Source organism: Nanorana parkeri, unplaced genomic scaffold, assembly GCF_000935625.1.
Source record: "Nanorana parkeri isolate BGI_ZX_2015 unplaced genomic scaffold, ASM93562v1 scaffold759, whole genome shotgun sequence".
Lineage (NCBI taxonomy): Eukaryota > Metazoa > Chordata > Amphibia > Anura > Dicroglossidae > Nanorana > Nanorana parkeri.
In genome coordinates this window covers 415,758-432,356 of record NW_017307027.1, presented here as the reverse complement: position 1 = coordinate 432,356, position 16,599 = coordinate 415,758, and the positions used below count along the sequence as shown (strand labels likewise).

General features: G+C 41.1%; 1 protein-coding gene across 1 annotated transcript in view; it reads right to left on the bottom strand.

Annotated features, from left to right (window-relative positions):
* DENND1B (DENN domain containing 1B) overlaps positions 1 to 16,599 on the bottom strand; it is a 191,639-nt gene that overhangs the window by 88,982 nt on the left and 86,058 nt on the right. The window contains exons 4-10 of the mRNA XM_018564545.1: positions 12,623 to 12,672; positions 12,358 to 12,477; positions 9,697 to 9,766; positions 8,228 to 8,308; positions 5,782 to 5,841; positions 3,155 to 3,208; positions 390 to 500 (exon numbers count right to left, since the gene is read on the bottom strand). Coding sequence (XP_018420047.1) covers positions 390 to 500; positions 3,155 to 3,208; positions 5,782 to 5,841; positions 8,228 to 8,308; positions 9,697 to 9,766; positions 12,358 to 12,477; positions 12,623 to 12,672 — 546 coding nt within the window. The remainder of the gene's footprint in view (positions 1 to 389; positions 501 to 3,154; positions 3,209 to 5,781; positions 5,842 to 8,227; positions 8,309 to 9,696; positions 9,767 to 12,357; positions 12,478 to 12,622; positions 12,673 to 16,599) is intronic.

The following is a 16,599-nucleotide window of genomic DNA, read 5'->3' as shown; positions in this document are numbered from 1 at the left end:
CCTGGCAAATGGTACTATTAATATAATTCTATAAGAAAAAAATGAAAGCTTGGAGCCTGGGCCCCCCTGTCCACTTGGACCCCTTACAACAGTACTGGCTGTACCCCCCCTGATGGTGGCCCTGTGTGCCTTTATGCATTTAGCAGTAAAATGCATGGAAAGGCATGTAGACACATATGTAAAACCACATATGGACTTGAAATGCACAGGAATGAATGTACTGGATGAAGAAATACAGCATTTGGTGCCTGTACTGAGCCTTTACTCCAAACACTTTCATTGTGGTTGAGTCTGCTTGTAGAAGCAATGTAAACCAACAGATAAGTGTGAATTTGCCACCTCAGACCTCACTGTGCACATTATACAATGCATCACACAAAACTGCTTACCGTGCTTAACTTCCTGGAGGTGAAAATGATTCTACGTTCGTGCAGCATGCTGGCATAGATCTGAAGCATATTATTTACATCGACTGCTACAAAATACTCTGTCAGGTTCCTCTGCATAAAGAAATTATAATCAAGTTTTAGTTATAGTGAGATTGTTACAAATACATGTAAATAAATAAATAGTTTACACACACACAAACTACTGTGTAAATGTTTTAGGAACTTTGAAAAAATTTGGTAAATCAGAAAAGCTTTACAAATAATACAAATTATAAATAGTTTTATGCAAGAAATTTCCTAGAAGTGCTATAAAATAGAAAAAAAAGATGGCAGGTTCAGAAGTCTCATTGAGAGCTACAGTACTTACAGTGATTGCTTCTAAAGGTTATGCAACAAAATAGTAAGTTAAGGGTTCCAAACAATGATGGATGCCAACTAATCTGGTGAGCTTAAAGTTCTTCTTTGTTCGTGTAAGGATACCAACAAGTGTGCGTGTGTGTGTGTGTGTGTGTGTGTGTGTGTGTGTGTGTGTGTGTGTGTATGTGTATGTGTATACACACACACACACACACACACACTATTCTAAATCTTCTGAAGATTTAGAATGGTGGTTATAAGTGTCTGAATTTAGAGCTGGATTTTCACGTGTGAATTTAGCAGTTGTGTAGCAGTCCAGGGGAAATGGTCACACATTTTGAGACTGGATTGTTCAATCTACCAAAATAGAACAGAAAACTAGAAGTGCATGGGCTCACTTAAGATCTAATGCATTCATAAAGTTTGGATAAGGTTGTAGAAAATATGGATTATAAAACTGCCAATGCATGTTACAAACCGTTTGTGCAATCTGCTTTAGTTTTGACAACAACTATCTAGTATGACTAGACTCTACTTGATTTGATATAATTTAAAAGGCTTGTTTAAGTACTCATATGACATAGCGGAAGGCGAGTCAAGAGGATTGTTTAGTTAGGTTGTAACATGTGTAGCCAGTTTATTGCTGAATACATTTGACGGCTGGGTTTGGTGCAAACTCAGTTTGCCTACGTTCATCCAAGCCCACTAAAAACTCTGACCGCCACCCCCTTTTCCCGACCCAATCAGTTGCGGGGAGATGCCCTTCCTGCCCCACAGCTATACGACACAAAAGGGCAGGGAACGACCCCGCTGCTACAGTCACCACAGATTGGGTCGGGAGAGGGGGTCATGATCAGAGATTTGAACGGGCTTGAACGAACTCAGGCTAACGGAGTTCATACAAAAAGAAAGGTTCCTTGCTGCACACCTTACCAGGATTCCCATGTGGATATAACAGTGGGTGCTCGAAATGACTGCGGATGGCATCCCCACATGCAGATAGTTTAAGAACGTCACCAGCACACTGAAGCCATAGTTATAGCAGTTTAAGTGTTCATTTATTGAAGAATGCTGTCCCTCACATGCAAGCGCTTTCGGAGCCACGCAGGGTCCACTTCATCAGACAGAGTCATCTCTGAGTTTGATCAAGGGGACCCTGCGTGGCCCCGAAAGCATTCTTCAATAAATGAACACTTAAACTGCTGTAACTATTGCTTCGGTGTGCTGGTAATGTCCTTCAACTATCTGAGTTTATACCAAATCCAGTCTCATCTTTTTTTCAACCAACTGCCTTACATTTTCAAATCAATTACACACATTTCGTAATTTTAAAGAAAATGACACTTAACAAATGACACTTCTTTCTTGTGTTTGCTACAATTATTATTAAAAGGGGAATCTCCAAAATACTTAGGACCCCCTCTGTGTAACAGATTGTCTGCAGCTTCATAAAAGTGGCTGTAGACTTCAGGAGGTGGTTGCACATACAAGTGCAATCTGGTTATCTTCAGGGTAAAATATCGTGCATAAGGCTAAAGTATAATTCATTTGATGCAACTGATGAGGATAACACTTTATATCAGAGGGGAATAGGAGGTAGGAGACGTTGGGTCCTAAAGAAAAAAACACTGCTAGCAGTGTTAACTTATCAGTGGGGAACAATAGTGACCGGTACAAGCCTCCGCAGGTGAAGCCATGCCTAAAATACAAAATCTTATCTTAATTTGATCTAATTTAAGCCCTCAGGGGCAGGGCCCTCCTTACCATCTTGTCTTGAATTGTATCGTGATTGTAATGTCTTCCTTATATTGTAAAGCGCTGCACAAACTGTTGGCGCTATATAAGTCCTGTATAATAATAATCTTAATTTGATGTAATTTAATACCAGATTACACCTGCAGACGTTGCTGTGGGTGAAACCTGTAGGATGAGCGGACATAAAGTGTAATCTTCCATGTTACCACACAAGGGCATCACAAGCAAAAAATAAATTGCCACTGTACAGGGAAATCACCCTTTATTTAACTATTTGGAGGCTGAATGCAATCCTATTTGGCTGAATATTTTGGGAAAAAGTACTTCATTACTTTCATGGGCAAAACCTAATTAGTGCCAAAGAGATGTTATATTTTCCTTTAAACAAAGAACCCTATTTGCGCAATGGAAAAAACAGTAACTATATGGCCCGTACACTAATTTTTCAGATACTTATTCATCTAGACTGCATTTCATCGACTTTGCACAACACTGTTTCTCAGTAATTGCATTCTTGTTACTAGGTATTTCTCAGATTCATGTAGGATTCTCCCCTTAATATAAAACAGAACGCACAAAGTGATTGAGTTAACAAGTAAACAGGCTCATTCAGGGAAAACAGACAAGTGGTTAAAACCCAATTAGATACATACACTTTCAGGGATTGTAGGCAGTCCGGTTACGTCAGGAGTAATAAAAAACGAATGCTAGGAGAAGGAAGGGGAGGAAAAATACAACACAGGTTAATTTGGGTTTAATAAGGATCTTAATTGGAGGTTTGGTGATAGGACAGGGAGAGAGTATCAGGATTAATTAGTTTTATGGTATGTGTACAGGCAATTATTGCAATAATACATGATACAAAATAATTAACACCTTCATTTCAAAGACTGAAAATGTACACCAAGTTAATGTTAAGACAAAAAAGAGAATTTGTAATGGGTGTCCTTTACACTAATAAATACACAAGTAATAAATGATAGCTTTTGTATGATCATGTACATCAGGCATGTCAAACAGGGGTTTGACTCCAGCTCCATGTTCACAGCTCAAAGCAGTTCTCCAGTTGACAAAAGCTATACTTCCTTTAATATTTTTACAGCTAAATACTTAAAGAGAACTATGAGGTGAGTGAAAAATCACTCATCCTCATAGTTTGAGCCAACGTGTGACAATTAAACTGTCACACGTCGGCTTAATAGATCGGTAAGTGAGCGAACACATAACGTCGCTCGCCCACTTCTCGATCATCTCCCTGCAGTGACTGTCAGTCACGGCTTCCTGCAGGGATATTCCCCCCCCCCCTCCCCGCTCCTCCAGCGCCGACAGGAGAAACGGTCGGGGGAGGGGGCAGGTACAGCCGGTTCTGACTCTAGATAGGCAGAGCCAGGTGTCACTCACGCAGCTGGGTGGATCTCGACAGCATTGTCGGGATACATAGTGGCTGCGGCGGTCTCAGTATACCGCGAGCTTTGGTTCGCGTAAATTACTGAGCTTTGGGTCACGGGAGGACGCTAGTAAATGTCCTTCTGTGACCCTTAGGAGAACTATGGGGAAAAACACTTCCCCATAGTTCTCTTTTAAGCAAAGGTTTTATGGCCACTTCCTCCGTGAAAAAATGTTGACATTTGCAACTAATACTATTCTAATATTTATCACAGAGCTATAATATTTTTCTGTAAAAATACATTTAAGTACCCTATTAACAAAACTGCACCTTATTTATGTGTCACTCGGTTGTAGATCCTCAAATCATCTCTGAATTTGTGCTGACACTGTCCTTCCTTCTAGAGCACATGTTTCAAACTCAAGGCCCAGAGAATCTGGCCCACTATGCCAATTCCTAGACTTCAACTTTCAGATCTAGGTATTAAGTTATTATGATAATCGAATGTAGAGGCAATTATGATAAAGATTAGATACATTTATATAGTCTTACAGGCCCTTTGAGGGCAACCATAATGTTGATGCTGCCCATGATTAAATTGAGTTTGACACCCCTGTTCTAGAGGGTGGCTACTTTTGTTCTCCATGCTCCTGTGTGTGTTGCTTCCTTGATACACTATAATTGTAATAAAAATTTGAAACTAAACGTGAGACTGTAGTCCATCACAGGAGTGAGCTTGGAACAGTTGCTACTTTGCAACACACACCGGGACCATGGGGAACCAAAGTAGCCACCCTCCAGAAGGGACAGTGTCAGCACCAATTCATAAATAATTTGAGGATCTACAGCCAAGTAATACACAAATAAGATACAGTATGGCACAGTTAAGGTACTTGAATGCATTTTTAAGATTTAACCCCTGAGTTTAGTCTAATTTTAAAGGGCATTTAAACCCTTGCAGTGGGGGGCCACTGCAAAGGTTTTTTTCCAAACCGAAAAATCATTATATTAATTTGAAACGGAATACTGAGAATCTTGCATGTCAGTCCTAGCTCTTCCTTAGTTACATGCTTTTTCCACCCATGCTACACCTTCAAAAAATCTCCCAATGACCTGAACAGAAGAAAATGCATGGATGGCAATATATCAGGTTGCAAGAAATTGTTAATTACAAACAAACAAAAAAAGGAGGAGTGATCAGTGCACTTTATGTAACTAGCCTCTGACACAAGATGATAATCCTTTAAATATCTGTAAATGGCTCTAGGTATTCCATTCAAAATGAGTATGAAAGCACGCCTTTTTTGTCTCAACATTTCCAGTGAGAGGAATAAAAGACAACATAAAGGGAGAAAAATCAACTGTAATTTACCATTTATAAGTAGAAATGAAGCAATTGTTTAGTTTTGGATCGAATAAAGGAGGGTTATAACCCCTCCAAGCTTTTTTTGCCCTGTGTCCCAATCGAGAGATATTCCTTCCTGTCAGAGTGAAGGAAACTCCTGGTGGTCCGCAGGGTCACCAGAACTAGTGTCCGCATTACTGTTCTGGTGACAGCCCAAAATTTGGCATTTTCTTTTACTTTCAGTAATAACAGTCATCAGGACAAATAAATCTCTATAATGGTGAAACAGACAGCAATAAAAACCTGACAGGTATTCTAATCCCTTTCCACTCCATCCAACTTAGCAACGTTTTGGCTTCAGTTGCACTTTAGAGTGAATGATTTTAAAATAAGTACATCAGTATAAACAGCTTAAAGATACACTAGATTAGGATTTGCTTAGTAGAGTTGGCATGCACAATGACAGCAGAAGAGCAAGTTCACCACAATTAACTTTTCAGATTTAAGAAAGAGTTTCGAAAAAACCTCACCCTGCCCCTGTCACTTACCAACTCTGGAGAGGAAACATTTTTCATAACAGGTTCGCTTGAAACAAACTGTAGTGGGTTCTTGTAAACAAGAAACAAAGGATTCTACTTGTAGCTATAAGCATGCTATTAATATAGGCTAAGAGTCTGTATCAGAGGAACTCAATTATTGTCAATTATGTCATATTGTCCTATTTTATCAGCAAGACCTTCATTTTAAAGGCATTTCAGTCATTTCAACAGTTAATTAGCTTAATACACCAAAAAATTGTAACATTTCATATACCCAAGCCTCAAGATTTTTAAAATCAAACTCTGGGGGGAAAAAATGCTAATTTACACACCATACTTTTATGTAAATTACCATTAAAATGCTGCATTTTAGGTATAGAGGGCTGCTGTACAGTATAAAAGTATTTAGCCTGCCGGCTCCTACACATATAGCCAGTCTTCTGGGCGCTGCGCGGTGCAACATGAACCATGAAGATATGCTCCAGTCATATCCCCACCCCTCCTCACTATTTGCCCATTCACAAGCAATTATGGGCAAGTATTTTTTCTCAAATATTACAAGGAGTTCTATAATTGGAGAAAAGGAGGGAGGATGACATCATCTTTCCTCCTCCAATCATAGAACACCCTGTATGCTTTGACAAAAAAAATACAAGGCATTTTGTGAACGAGCAAGTATCAAGGAAGGACAGGGATGTGACAGGAGCACTTAAATGCTCGAATCACATGCCTCACTCTCCACAACTCCAAGAAGCTGAGACAATGGCACCACAGACACCCTCCCAGCTGCAGTGTGATCACCAGCACGAGTGGCACAGCAATGGCCGCGTTCCAGTCCAGTGTGATCGCAAAAACCGGTGAATGGCACTGCCACGCCTCCTCCTGCCCTAGAATGCAGGAAGGCTTCCACTATACGATCCAGTGCGTACTAGCCACTAACTGTGCTGGAACGCACTGGAGATGGCGTGTACCAGCCCTAAATGTGTTCCCTGTTCGGCCTCCGAGACCCCTCATTTTTGTGCCCGGAGCAACTGCCCCTATCTAATCTCCCCACCCCCGTCTGGTTGTTATGCCACTGACCACATTTACTGCACACATGCAACACATAATATGCACACAGCACACATAGAACACATAGTACGCACACAGTATACATGCAACACATAGTACACACTACTTACACTGGCTGCACATGGCTATTGAGCCAGTCCATTATGAAAAGCCCAGGGAGGAGAGGAGGAGGCCGCTGAGACATGGGGGAGGCCACGGGTCTTGAATGGGAATAGTCCCCGAATGGTCAGTCCGCGCTCGCCGGGACTCTGGGTGACGCCGAGGGGAGGAAGCAGCTGAGGCATGGGGGAGGCCACGAGTCTCGAATGGGGAACAGTCCCCGAATGGTCAGTCTATGCTTACCGGGACTTGGGGTGATGCCGGGACGGCCCTATTCTTCCCCTCAGTCCACTACGATCATCCAGGGGAGGAGGAGGCCGCGTGCCCTCAGGCAGTGCCCGAACAGTCAGTTAGTGCTCACAAGCATGTTAGTGAGGCGGGAGGGAGTGAGGGTGCAAGCAGCCCAACTAATTGAGCGACCAACTAATCAATAATGAAAATTGTTGAAAAAGGTTTTCATTATCGATTATTATCGACTTTATCAACTAGTTGTTTCAGCCCTAATTGCAAGAGGAAGATATCAAGTCAATTCAGGTACTTACACTAGCTGCATTTAAAAGATACATTTATTGATGCATATATAGCTGCATTCATAAGTACGGTATCTTTTATATTTGCCCAAAGTTCAGCTTTAGCTTTACTAAAGGTTCATCCATCACATAAATTCAGTCTATAAAAGAGTCTGTAGACACCCTTGACAGAGGGATATGTGCTGGTATATATCTGTTTAATTACCAGAAGACACCAGGACTCAGATGAAATGTTTTCCACTTGGTACCAGTCTGCTGAGAGTTTTCTGTACACCCAACTGCATCAGAATTCATCAGAAAATTGTTCATTTTTAGTAATAAATGCACAGATGGTTTAGGACTATGCCTTACATATGTGGGTCTACATATTAGATAAAGGAAGGCTGGTTTGAGGGATAATCATTTGAAACCCCCTCCTGTGTATGGACAACTTATGGCCCAGCTTCAACAGATGTGCTAGGCTTATCTCATATACAATTATTGTCTACAAGCAGCATGATGTGTCAGTCAGGGTCCAGCTTTTAAGAGGACATCACCAGGACATGGAAGAGAGAGGATAAAAGTGATGCTCGTAGTTTTATTCTGAATAACAATGAAAGATAAGGAACTTCTGTTTCTTTAGAAATCAATTATATTGCATACCCGTCTAAAAGAAATGGACCAAACAATTTGTGTTTAAACCTCATTTCTTATTACACGCTCTACAATATCCACGGTTTTAGTAACTGCACTAGTCAGAGGGTTGGGACACTTACCAGGTTCAGACTAATCGGAGTGTGAGCTTTGGGAACCGGGTGATTATACAGAGTCTTTAGTATATCATTCAAGTCGTTTTCCTAAAAAGACAAAAATAAAGCATTGTTACACTTCAAGCCTTTATGTAAGGTATGGCATTTAATAATATAAATCTAGCTCTTGAAAGCAGCAGCACTTTGTTGCTAATCAAAATATGCACCTACTGCAGTTATTAAAGTATGTTGAGCTTTTTTACAATTTATGTTATTGAAGTGTTTCTGTTCATTGTGTCCCAAAAGTCTTCATTATCAGACCAGGTAACACATCTGACAGACACTAAAAGAAAAAAAAAAACTAGCTCAATTTAAAAGGGGGCCTATCATGAATATTAAAAAGCAATACGATAATGCTGCAGAGTAAATGTTGAATTGAAGTTTAATGTCACACACTTTGTGGGAAATTCTCAATCTCTTTTCTTGGGTTTTAAAAACTCTGACAACAGCTTTTGCACTCAATTGCATTTAGGCCTCTTTCATATGGGTGGAGTCTGATCCTATCACTAGGGAATCCGTGCACAGATCCCCTGCTGATCGGAGCAGTACAGAACCGATGTCACTCTTGTGACATCTATGTCCGTTCAGCTTTTTCCTCCATCTTGCAATGGGAGGAAAAAATTGTATGGACCTGTATGGAACCAAGATGAGTCTATGGAGAGCTAGATGTAAGCAGACATGTGTCCATTTACATTTGATTACCTCCAAATCAATTACAGTCAGGTCTGCCAAACTGGAACTCCTTTTCCAATTTTCTTGATGGACCTAGATGGAGTCGGAGGTAATCGGATGTAAGCAGACACACTTCCGTTTACATCTGCTTGCCCTTAGGGTTACACTGGGCTTCCGGTCAGACCCGCCTAAAACACTGACAGGCGGTTACTTTTCACTGATCCATGGAACTGATCTGGTGGCAGCTAAGCTGCCAGAGAGGCGTATAGTGTAGAGCAGACAGTCTGTTTTACACAGGTATACGGCACTGGCAGTGAAATGTGTTAATGTAAGTTCAAGGGGCTCGGGATTGCAAATGGTGACTGGGAACTGTTGGCGACCACTTGGTCACTCCTGCTCGCTCAGCACAGAACAGCGGGCTGGCTGGACATATAAATGCAGATAGCCAGGGATAAAGCCCATCCACAGTGCTGACGGATATGTGTGTTACACCAGAGGGTAGTAGTCAGCCGAAGGGAACTTTGGATAGAAGTAAAAACCCTGCTAATCCTTTCTTACTCTATCCAAAACAGTTTTGGCTAGAGCTTAACATTAAATCAAAAATGCATAAACACCAAATGTGCATAACGCCCAACATAAATAAATACATACATCAAAGGAGATATATATTTGAAAATTCTCTTTAAATATAAAGTATTGATAAATAACAGAATCAAACAAACAATCCACTGAGCCATTTTAATAGAATTATAATAAGTCGTTACCTGCTCTTTTACTAAATAGTCAGCCAGTGTATTTAATAGTTTGTAGTAGACTTCAAACCAGGGCAGATAACTAAAGGAAATAAAAGCATTATTAAAGGAGAGTATGACCAAAACATGAGCACATAAATTTCTATATGTACATCACACACATATTTACACACACACACGCTACTAGAGTCAGTGGCAATGCTGAGAACAGTTGATTTATCTGCCAGGAAAGACATTGTACTATTCACTGCAGTGCAGAGCCATTTATCATATTATTGCATGAATATTGCCTTCCACCGCCTAATGAAAAATAGCCTGTCCCTTGTGTGGGCATCTCCCTCCTCTGGGCGGCAGATTTATGTCCCTGTTACAGAGGGATAGTGAGATGCAACGCTCTGTGCAAGATAGGTCATGCATTTCAATGTCGTGTCAGGCTGGCTCCCTCTTGGCAGAGCCGCAGTGTTTGGGGGTCATTACAAAGTGCACAGAATGGATGATGAGCTTTACATTACACATGAGCAGCGACTGGCATGCAGAGGAAAGTCTTGTTCTCTAGTGCAAGATAAGAGGTCATAGTGCTGACTACAGACTTACTGCAGAAAAGTTTCCACATCTATGTTAACATTTATGAACTGTCAGCGTGTGTGCATGTCTTTCTATGTAACTGTGCGGTTGCACGCTGTAACTATTTAAAATAAACAGTTGAATATAATAGGATTACAAACAAAAGGTACCCCGCTCTCTATCAAGTAAAAATAAATATTTTTGCATGCCTATTTTTTCCCATCATGAGATACTGGAACAATGGTACACAATATACTTTTGCTGCACCTAGTCGTGTAATTGGAATCCGAGGGGGGCACTTTTCACCAAAAAAAATGGGCTGAAAATCTCGGCTTATACTCGAGTATATACGGTATCTGGAAACCTTGCAAATATATTTTGTGAATGAACCGTCCCTCCAGTGTATACAGTTTATGGAAACATGTTTCGTATGACAGATTGCTTACTGATGATATCTAAATTAAATGTTTTTTTGTTAGGTCCTCAGACTAATGTTGCTGGTAACAGATTCAAAAGTTAGATTTTAAAGTGCGTGGTCATGTTGAGACCTACAATGTAACTGCAAAACCAATGTGAACAGCTTACTGCCTAAGTACACTAAAGATGCCGCTGAGGGCTTGTGGCAAAACTTTGCCAGTGTTTCGTTCCACTGCAAACGCAAAAAATAGAGCAAGCCTTATTTTTTTGCGTTTGCAGTGGAACGAAGCGCTGGCAAAGTCTTGCCACGCGTCTGATCGCACTGCGGGCGAAAGGGGGGGGGGAGGGGGGGGGGAAGCGGTGCCATTAAATTAAATGCACCGCCGCGCCCCCTCCCGCCCCAAAACGCGGGAAGAAGTTTCTTAGCAATCGCGGTGCTACCGCTCTGGAACGCACACGCTTTCGGTGTGAACAAGGGCTTAATGAAAACTTCAGAAAAGTAAAATAGCAGTTGTAGCTGCTAATCAAAATTAAACTGAAAAAGAAGGGCAACTGCTCTACTTTCCTCCAGGTATCATAATTTAGCCACAGGTATTTGTTTCCACCTACACTTACATATTCTGTATGTCTATGTGTGCTTGCAGGTCTTCAGCCTTGCATGCCTAGTTTCACAACCATACACCTTTGGCAGAGGAATTGCTGGAAACTCGGGAGAAATAAATGTGCAGAGAAACGAAAACTATGAATGGGTGACCAAAGTAGCTCTGTTGGCATAATATACAGAGTGACAGGTTTGCTGAGTTTTAGGTCTAGTGTGAAATACAAGGCCCCGTCAAGGCCTGTCACAGTGAACAAACCTCCCCATATTTCATGGCTCATTAGAAGGAGATTCAAACAGTTTCCCCCAAGAATATTTTCCCAGCACTGCTACCTATTAGTAGCCCAGTCACCCTCCAGGCTCTTGAACCACTGGGCTGCCACTGCAGGGTACATTTTTTAAATTGGAAAAGTCAGAGGTTAAGTGACGGGGAGGAAGTGGCTTGTATAGGAAGGGGCAGGTGAGTAATCACCATTCCAAGTTAGTAAAGAGATTCACGATTTGCAGGTTCACATCTAAAGAGCAGGTTTCTCCCTGTCCAGACTGTGAAAAACAAGGGGAGGGGGGCTTCTGTCTAGAGCATGGACAGCGAGTACACAGTAACAGAAAACACTTGACCTATAACAATAGTGTATTAAGGAAAAAAGTGGCAGCAAAACAATCTGTGAAGGAAAGGAGAAAAAGTTTGGTTCAGTAAAAAGTATGGGTAATAGGACTTCAAGATGTGCAAGAGGCAAATACAGGTGCCCAAAGTCATGTTGACTGATTCAGCCATTTGTCCCGATTACCAAATCCCCTCACACTGGTATTCCAGTGCCAGCAGCCTTTAATGTGCTGCCTCCTGCTCCTTTCCATTCCACTTTACCTTTAAGGTAAATTATTGGGTTAAGATCAATGCTAGGGTTACAAGTTGGAGCACTCTGCAGCTTTCTTTGGACCCCGAGGGTAGTCCAATCATACATGAACATCCAACCAACTTCTATTGTCCTTGGTCAGCCTAAAGCATCACAAAAGCAACAAAAATTTCAAAGCAAGAAAGGAGTAATGTATGTAATTCACTGAATAATGACAGAATTACTCATATACTCACTCACCTTAGTATACACAGGCATATTTTACCTCCTGAGGTCAAGCGGCAAAAACCAAATCTTTGTTTTCCATCAATATCAGTCAGAACAAAGGTAAAGTGCTGTCCCATCTGTGCCTGCGCTCCTCTGTAAAAAAAAAAGCATAAATATTTTCAGTATTAATAGGTTTATATTTTATTAGGAGTACAACCATTCAGGCAATGTTCACATTTCTTAATATTTAAACTAAACCCAGAAATACTGCAGTTATTGAAATATTTAATGCGCTTACCTGTCAATAGCAAAGGGAAAGCAGAACTTTGGCACCACGCACAGAATTTCCTACAGAAACAAAGAGCAGATACATTTTTTTCAGGATTTAACAAAAATATAACAAAACTTTAAAATGAGTGATAACAATTCATGAAATATTAATAAGGTATCAGTTGAGCTGCAATTCAAAACATTTGGTGTGTCAGGCTTCTTGTATGGTTTGGATTGACACCATTTCAAGAGAAAATTGCCATAGACAGGAGGGTAACTGCCACAGAATTACAAATGTGCAGTATGTATATGAAATAATTGTGCTGGAGTAGTCTCCGAAAAATTGAAATGATGCCTTGGTTTGTAAAGTGGAAAAGGGGTCCTTTACTTGTGCAATAAGCCCAGACCTAAAAGTCCTATATTGCTGGCAACCACTCTAACAATTTTGTGAATAAATACACTACATTGCCAAAAGTATTGGGACACCCATCCGAATCATTGGATTTAGGTGTTCCGTGAATTTTCCTTGCTACTAAAAATTCCACGTTCATCTGTTAGTGGTATTATAAAAAAGTGGAAGCAACTGGGAACAGCAGCAACTCAGCCACAAAGTGGTAGGACCCGTAAAATGACAGAGCGGGGTCAGCGCATGCTGAAGTGCACAGTGCGCAGAAGTCGCAAACTGTTTACAGAGTCAATAGCTACAGACCTCCAAACTTCCTGTGGCCTTCAGATTAGCACAAGAACAGTGCGTAGAGAGCTTCATGGAATGGGTTTCCATGGCCGAGCAGCTGCATCCAAGCCTTACATCACCAAGTGCAATGCAAAGCGTCGGATGCAGTGGTGTAAAGCACGACGCCACTGGACTCCTGAGAAGTGGAGACGTGTTGTCTGCAATGATGAATCACGCTTCTGTCTGGCAATCCGATGGACCTGTCTGGGTTTGGCGGTTGCCAGGAGAACGGTACCTGCCTGTCTGCATTGTGCCAAGTGTAAAGTTTGGTGGAGGGGGGATTACAGTGTGGGGTTGTTTTTCAGGAGTTGGGCTTGGCCCCTTAGTTCCAGTGAAGGGAACTCTTAGCCCTCGTTCACACCTGAACGTTTTGTAGCGCGTTCTACGCTCGACGAACGCTCTACAAAACGCTCAAAAATATAAATCCCATTGTATTCAATGGTCTCGTTCCCACCTTGGCGTATTTCCGCCCGTCCCTAACGCGCTACAAAACGGCCCACGCCTGAAAAGGTACATGTACTACTTTGGGCCGTTTTGTTGCGCGTTTCCATTGGGATACAGCCAAGTAGCCTTCGGAAACGCTTTACTTTTTTACCACGAATCGCGGTAAAAAAACGCGCGACAGAGGCGCATATGCAATACGCCTAGGTGTGAACGAGACCTTAAGGCATCTACATTCCAAGACATTTTGGACAATTTCATGCTCTCAACTTTGTGGGAACAGTTTGGGGATGGCCCCTTCCTGTTCCAATATGACTGCGCATCAGTGAACTAAGCAAGGTCCATAAAGACATGGATGAGCGAGTTTGGGGTGGAGGAACTTGACTGGCCTGCACAAAGTCCTGACCTCAACCCCATAGAACACCTTTGGGATGAATTAGAGCAGACTGCGAACCAGGCCTTCTCCTCCAACATCAGTGCCTGACCTCACAAATGCGCTTCTGGATGAATGGTCAAACATTCACATAGACACACCCCTAAACCTTGTGGACGCCTTCACAGAAGAGTTGAAGCTGTTATAGGTGCAAAGGGTGGGCCAACTCAATATTGATCGCTACGGACTAAGACTGGGATGCCATTAAAGTTCATGTGTGTGTAAAGGCAGGCGACCCAATACTTTTGGCAATATAGTGTATGTCTATTTCAGGGGTGTATTGATCTGTTTGTCTGGAATTCACTTTATAACATTAATACATTTGTATGCAGTTATTTTCATGCGACAATGGGAACATTTGCAAATATTTGCTTTTTTCCTGAAGGGAAGAATCAAGCTAAAAAAAACTTATCACTGTAAACCAACCAAATCTCAGGCTGGCTGCACATCGCTTTTCACTACAATAATTCTAAGGTTTTCTGTATTGCTAAGAGCATTGGAAATCAGTAGAAATTACAGAAAGGGAGGGACAATGTTTCCACCTTACTGTAAGAACATGCCTGGCAGCATAGATACAACTGCGCATAGGCATGTTCACCGCATTTGCGGGAAACAACCGCTATTGCGCATGCGCAAGCGGCAACTACTGCGCATGCGCGGACGGCATGCGCATGGGCTCCCTACCAGGTACGTGATACTTACTTTCATTTGAACAAAAACAAGCAAAGTGAACAAAGCTGAAAAAATACTATATTTTTTAAATTTTAAAAGCAACCTGTAAACTTTCTTAAGGTTACAGTGAATCGGGGGTGTTCTGCATATGCTGCCACAAATCTAAATAGTGAAGCTGTTAAAATACACAGAAATATATCTGCGGAGTATTTTTATTAACCAGGAAGAAAATGTAAATTTGGTATGTGGCTTTCCAGCTGGTAGGACAAGGCCAGTATGGGTGGGCTCCAAGAATCCTATCTATACTCCGTGCATCCAGCATTTCACCGAGATCTAGAAATAGAAATCACAAGGGGGTTGGGCCTCTGAAAGGAGGCTTAGATTCCCACCCTCCTGCTGAGAGTTCTATTTAATAAAAACATATGGATATCACATGAGATCCTGGATAACAGAGAGATCTCTAACCTCTTGGTGATGCAAACTTTAACAAGAATTGGTCAGGAGCTATTACTGCTTCATAATCCACAAGTCAATCAACCACGAGGAGCACCATAAAGCTTCAGTTCTGTATTTATTGGGTAACATGGAGGCAGGGTATTTTTCCCTCATTATTCTTGAAACTATCAGACAGAAATTACTACTAGCTGCTATACCTTATATACCATTGTGTTTAACTTTCCGACCAAATGTGTTTTCTAGGTCCTTAAAAGCACTTCCTGCTTTCTAGAATTGAAATAACTGCATCCAGAATTGTAAAGGAGCCCACCTTTGACCAGGTAAGAACTCTCATTCTTGATGCCTGTGACTTAGAAAAGTACTGAAGCCAAATTACTAGTTAACCTCCCTGGCGGTATGATTATTCAGGATTTTAGGTACCAAAAGCGGTACATTGTTTTTCAAGCAAATATGTTGTTTTACATTGTAGGCCTGTAGTTCTTAGTAAATCCTAGGAATAACTCACCTAAATCTGTCCAAACAAGAGTCCAGTAGACATACCAGGTATGATAAAGTTTGAAACACGAAATTAAAAAATTATAATATAATACATTATAAATAATTATAAGAAATTATAATATAATAAATAATTATAAATAATTATAAAAAATTATAATATAATAAATTAAAAAAATGGTCCAGTAAATGGGAATTCTGGGGGCGCTGCCTGATCCGTACCACAGTCAATAGAGTACCAAGTTCGCACATCACTGAGCTCGGTCGCAGAATCGTCGCTGTTTTAGGTCAAAAGCGGTTTTAGACCAGGTAGAAAACAGCGATAGTAAATTAGAACTACTTGCAGAATTGAGTGATAGCGATTCGTTGGGAAATTCCTCAACAGACACTGAAAGTGAGGACAGCGAGGATTCTGCGACCGAGCTCAGTGATGTGCGAACTTGGTACTTTATTTACTGTGGTACGGATCAGGCAACGACCCCAGAATTCCCATTTACTGGACCATTTTTTTTATTATTTTATTATCATTTTTTATAATTATTTATTATATGATCATTTCTTATAATTGTGAAAAAGTGTCAGGCAGGGCACTGGACAAAGCTCTAGGGACAAAATTGAAGTGAAATAGTTTGATATATAAGTGTAATCATAGCAGATTACATTGTATTGTGTGTATTCTGTGTACATTACAACTTTTCACTTTTGAATTTCCCGCCGGCTGTGACGCTCGAAAACGAAACTAAAAGTCAGATGCCGGCTTTTAGTTTCATTTTCG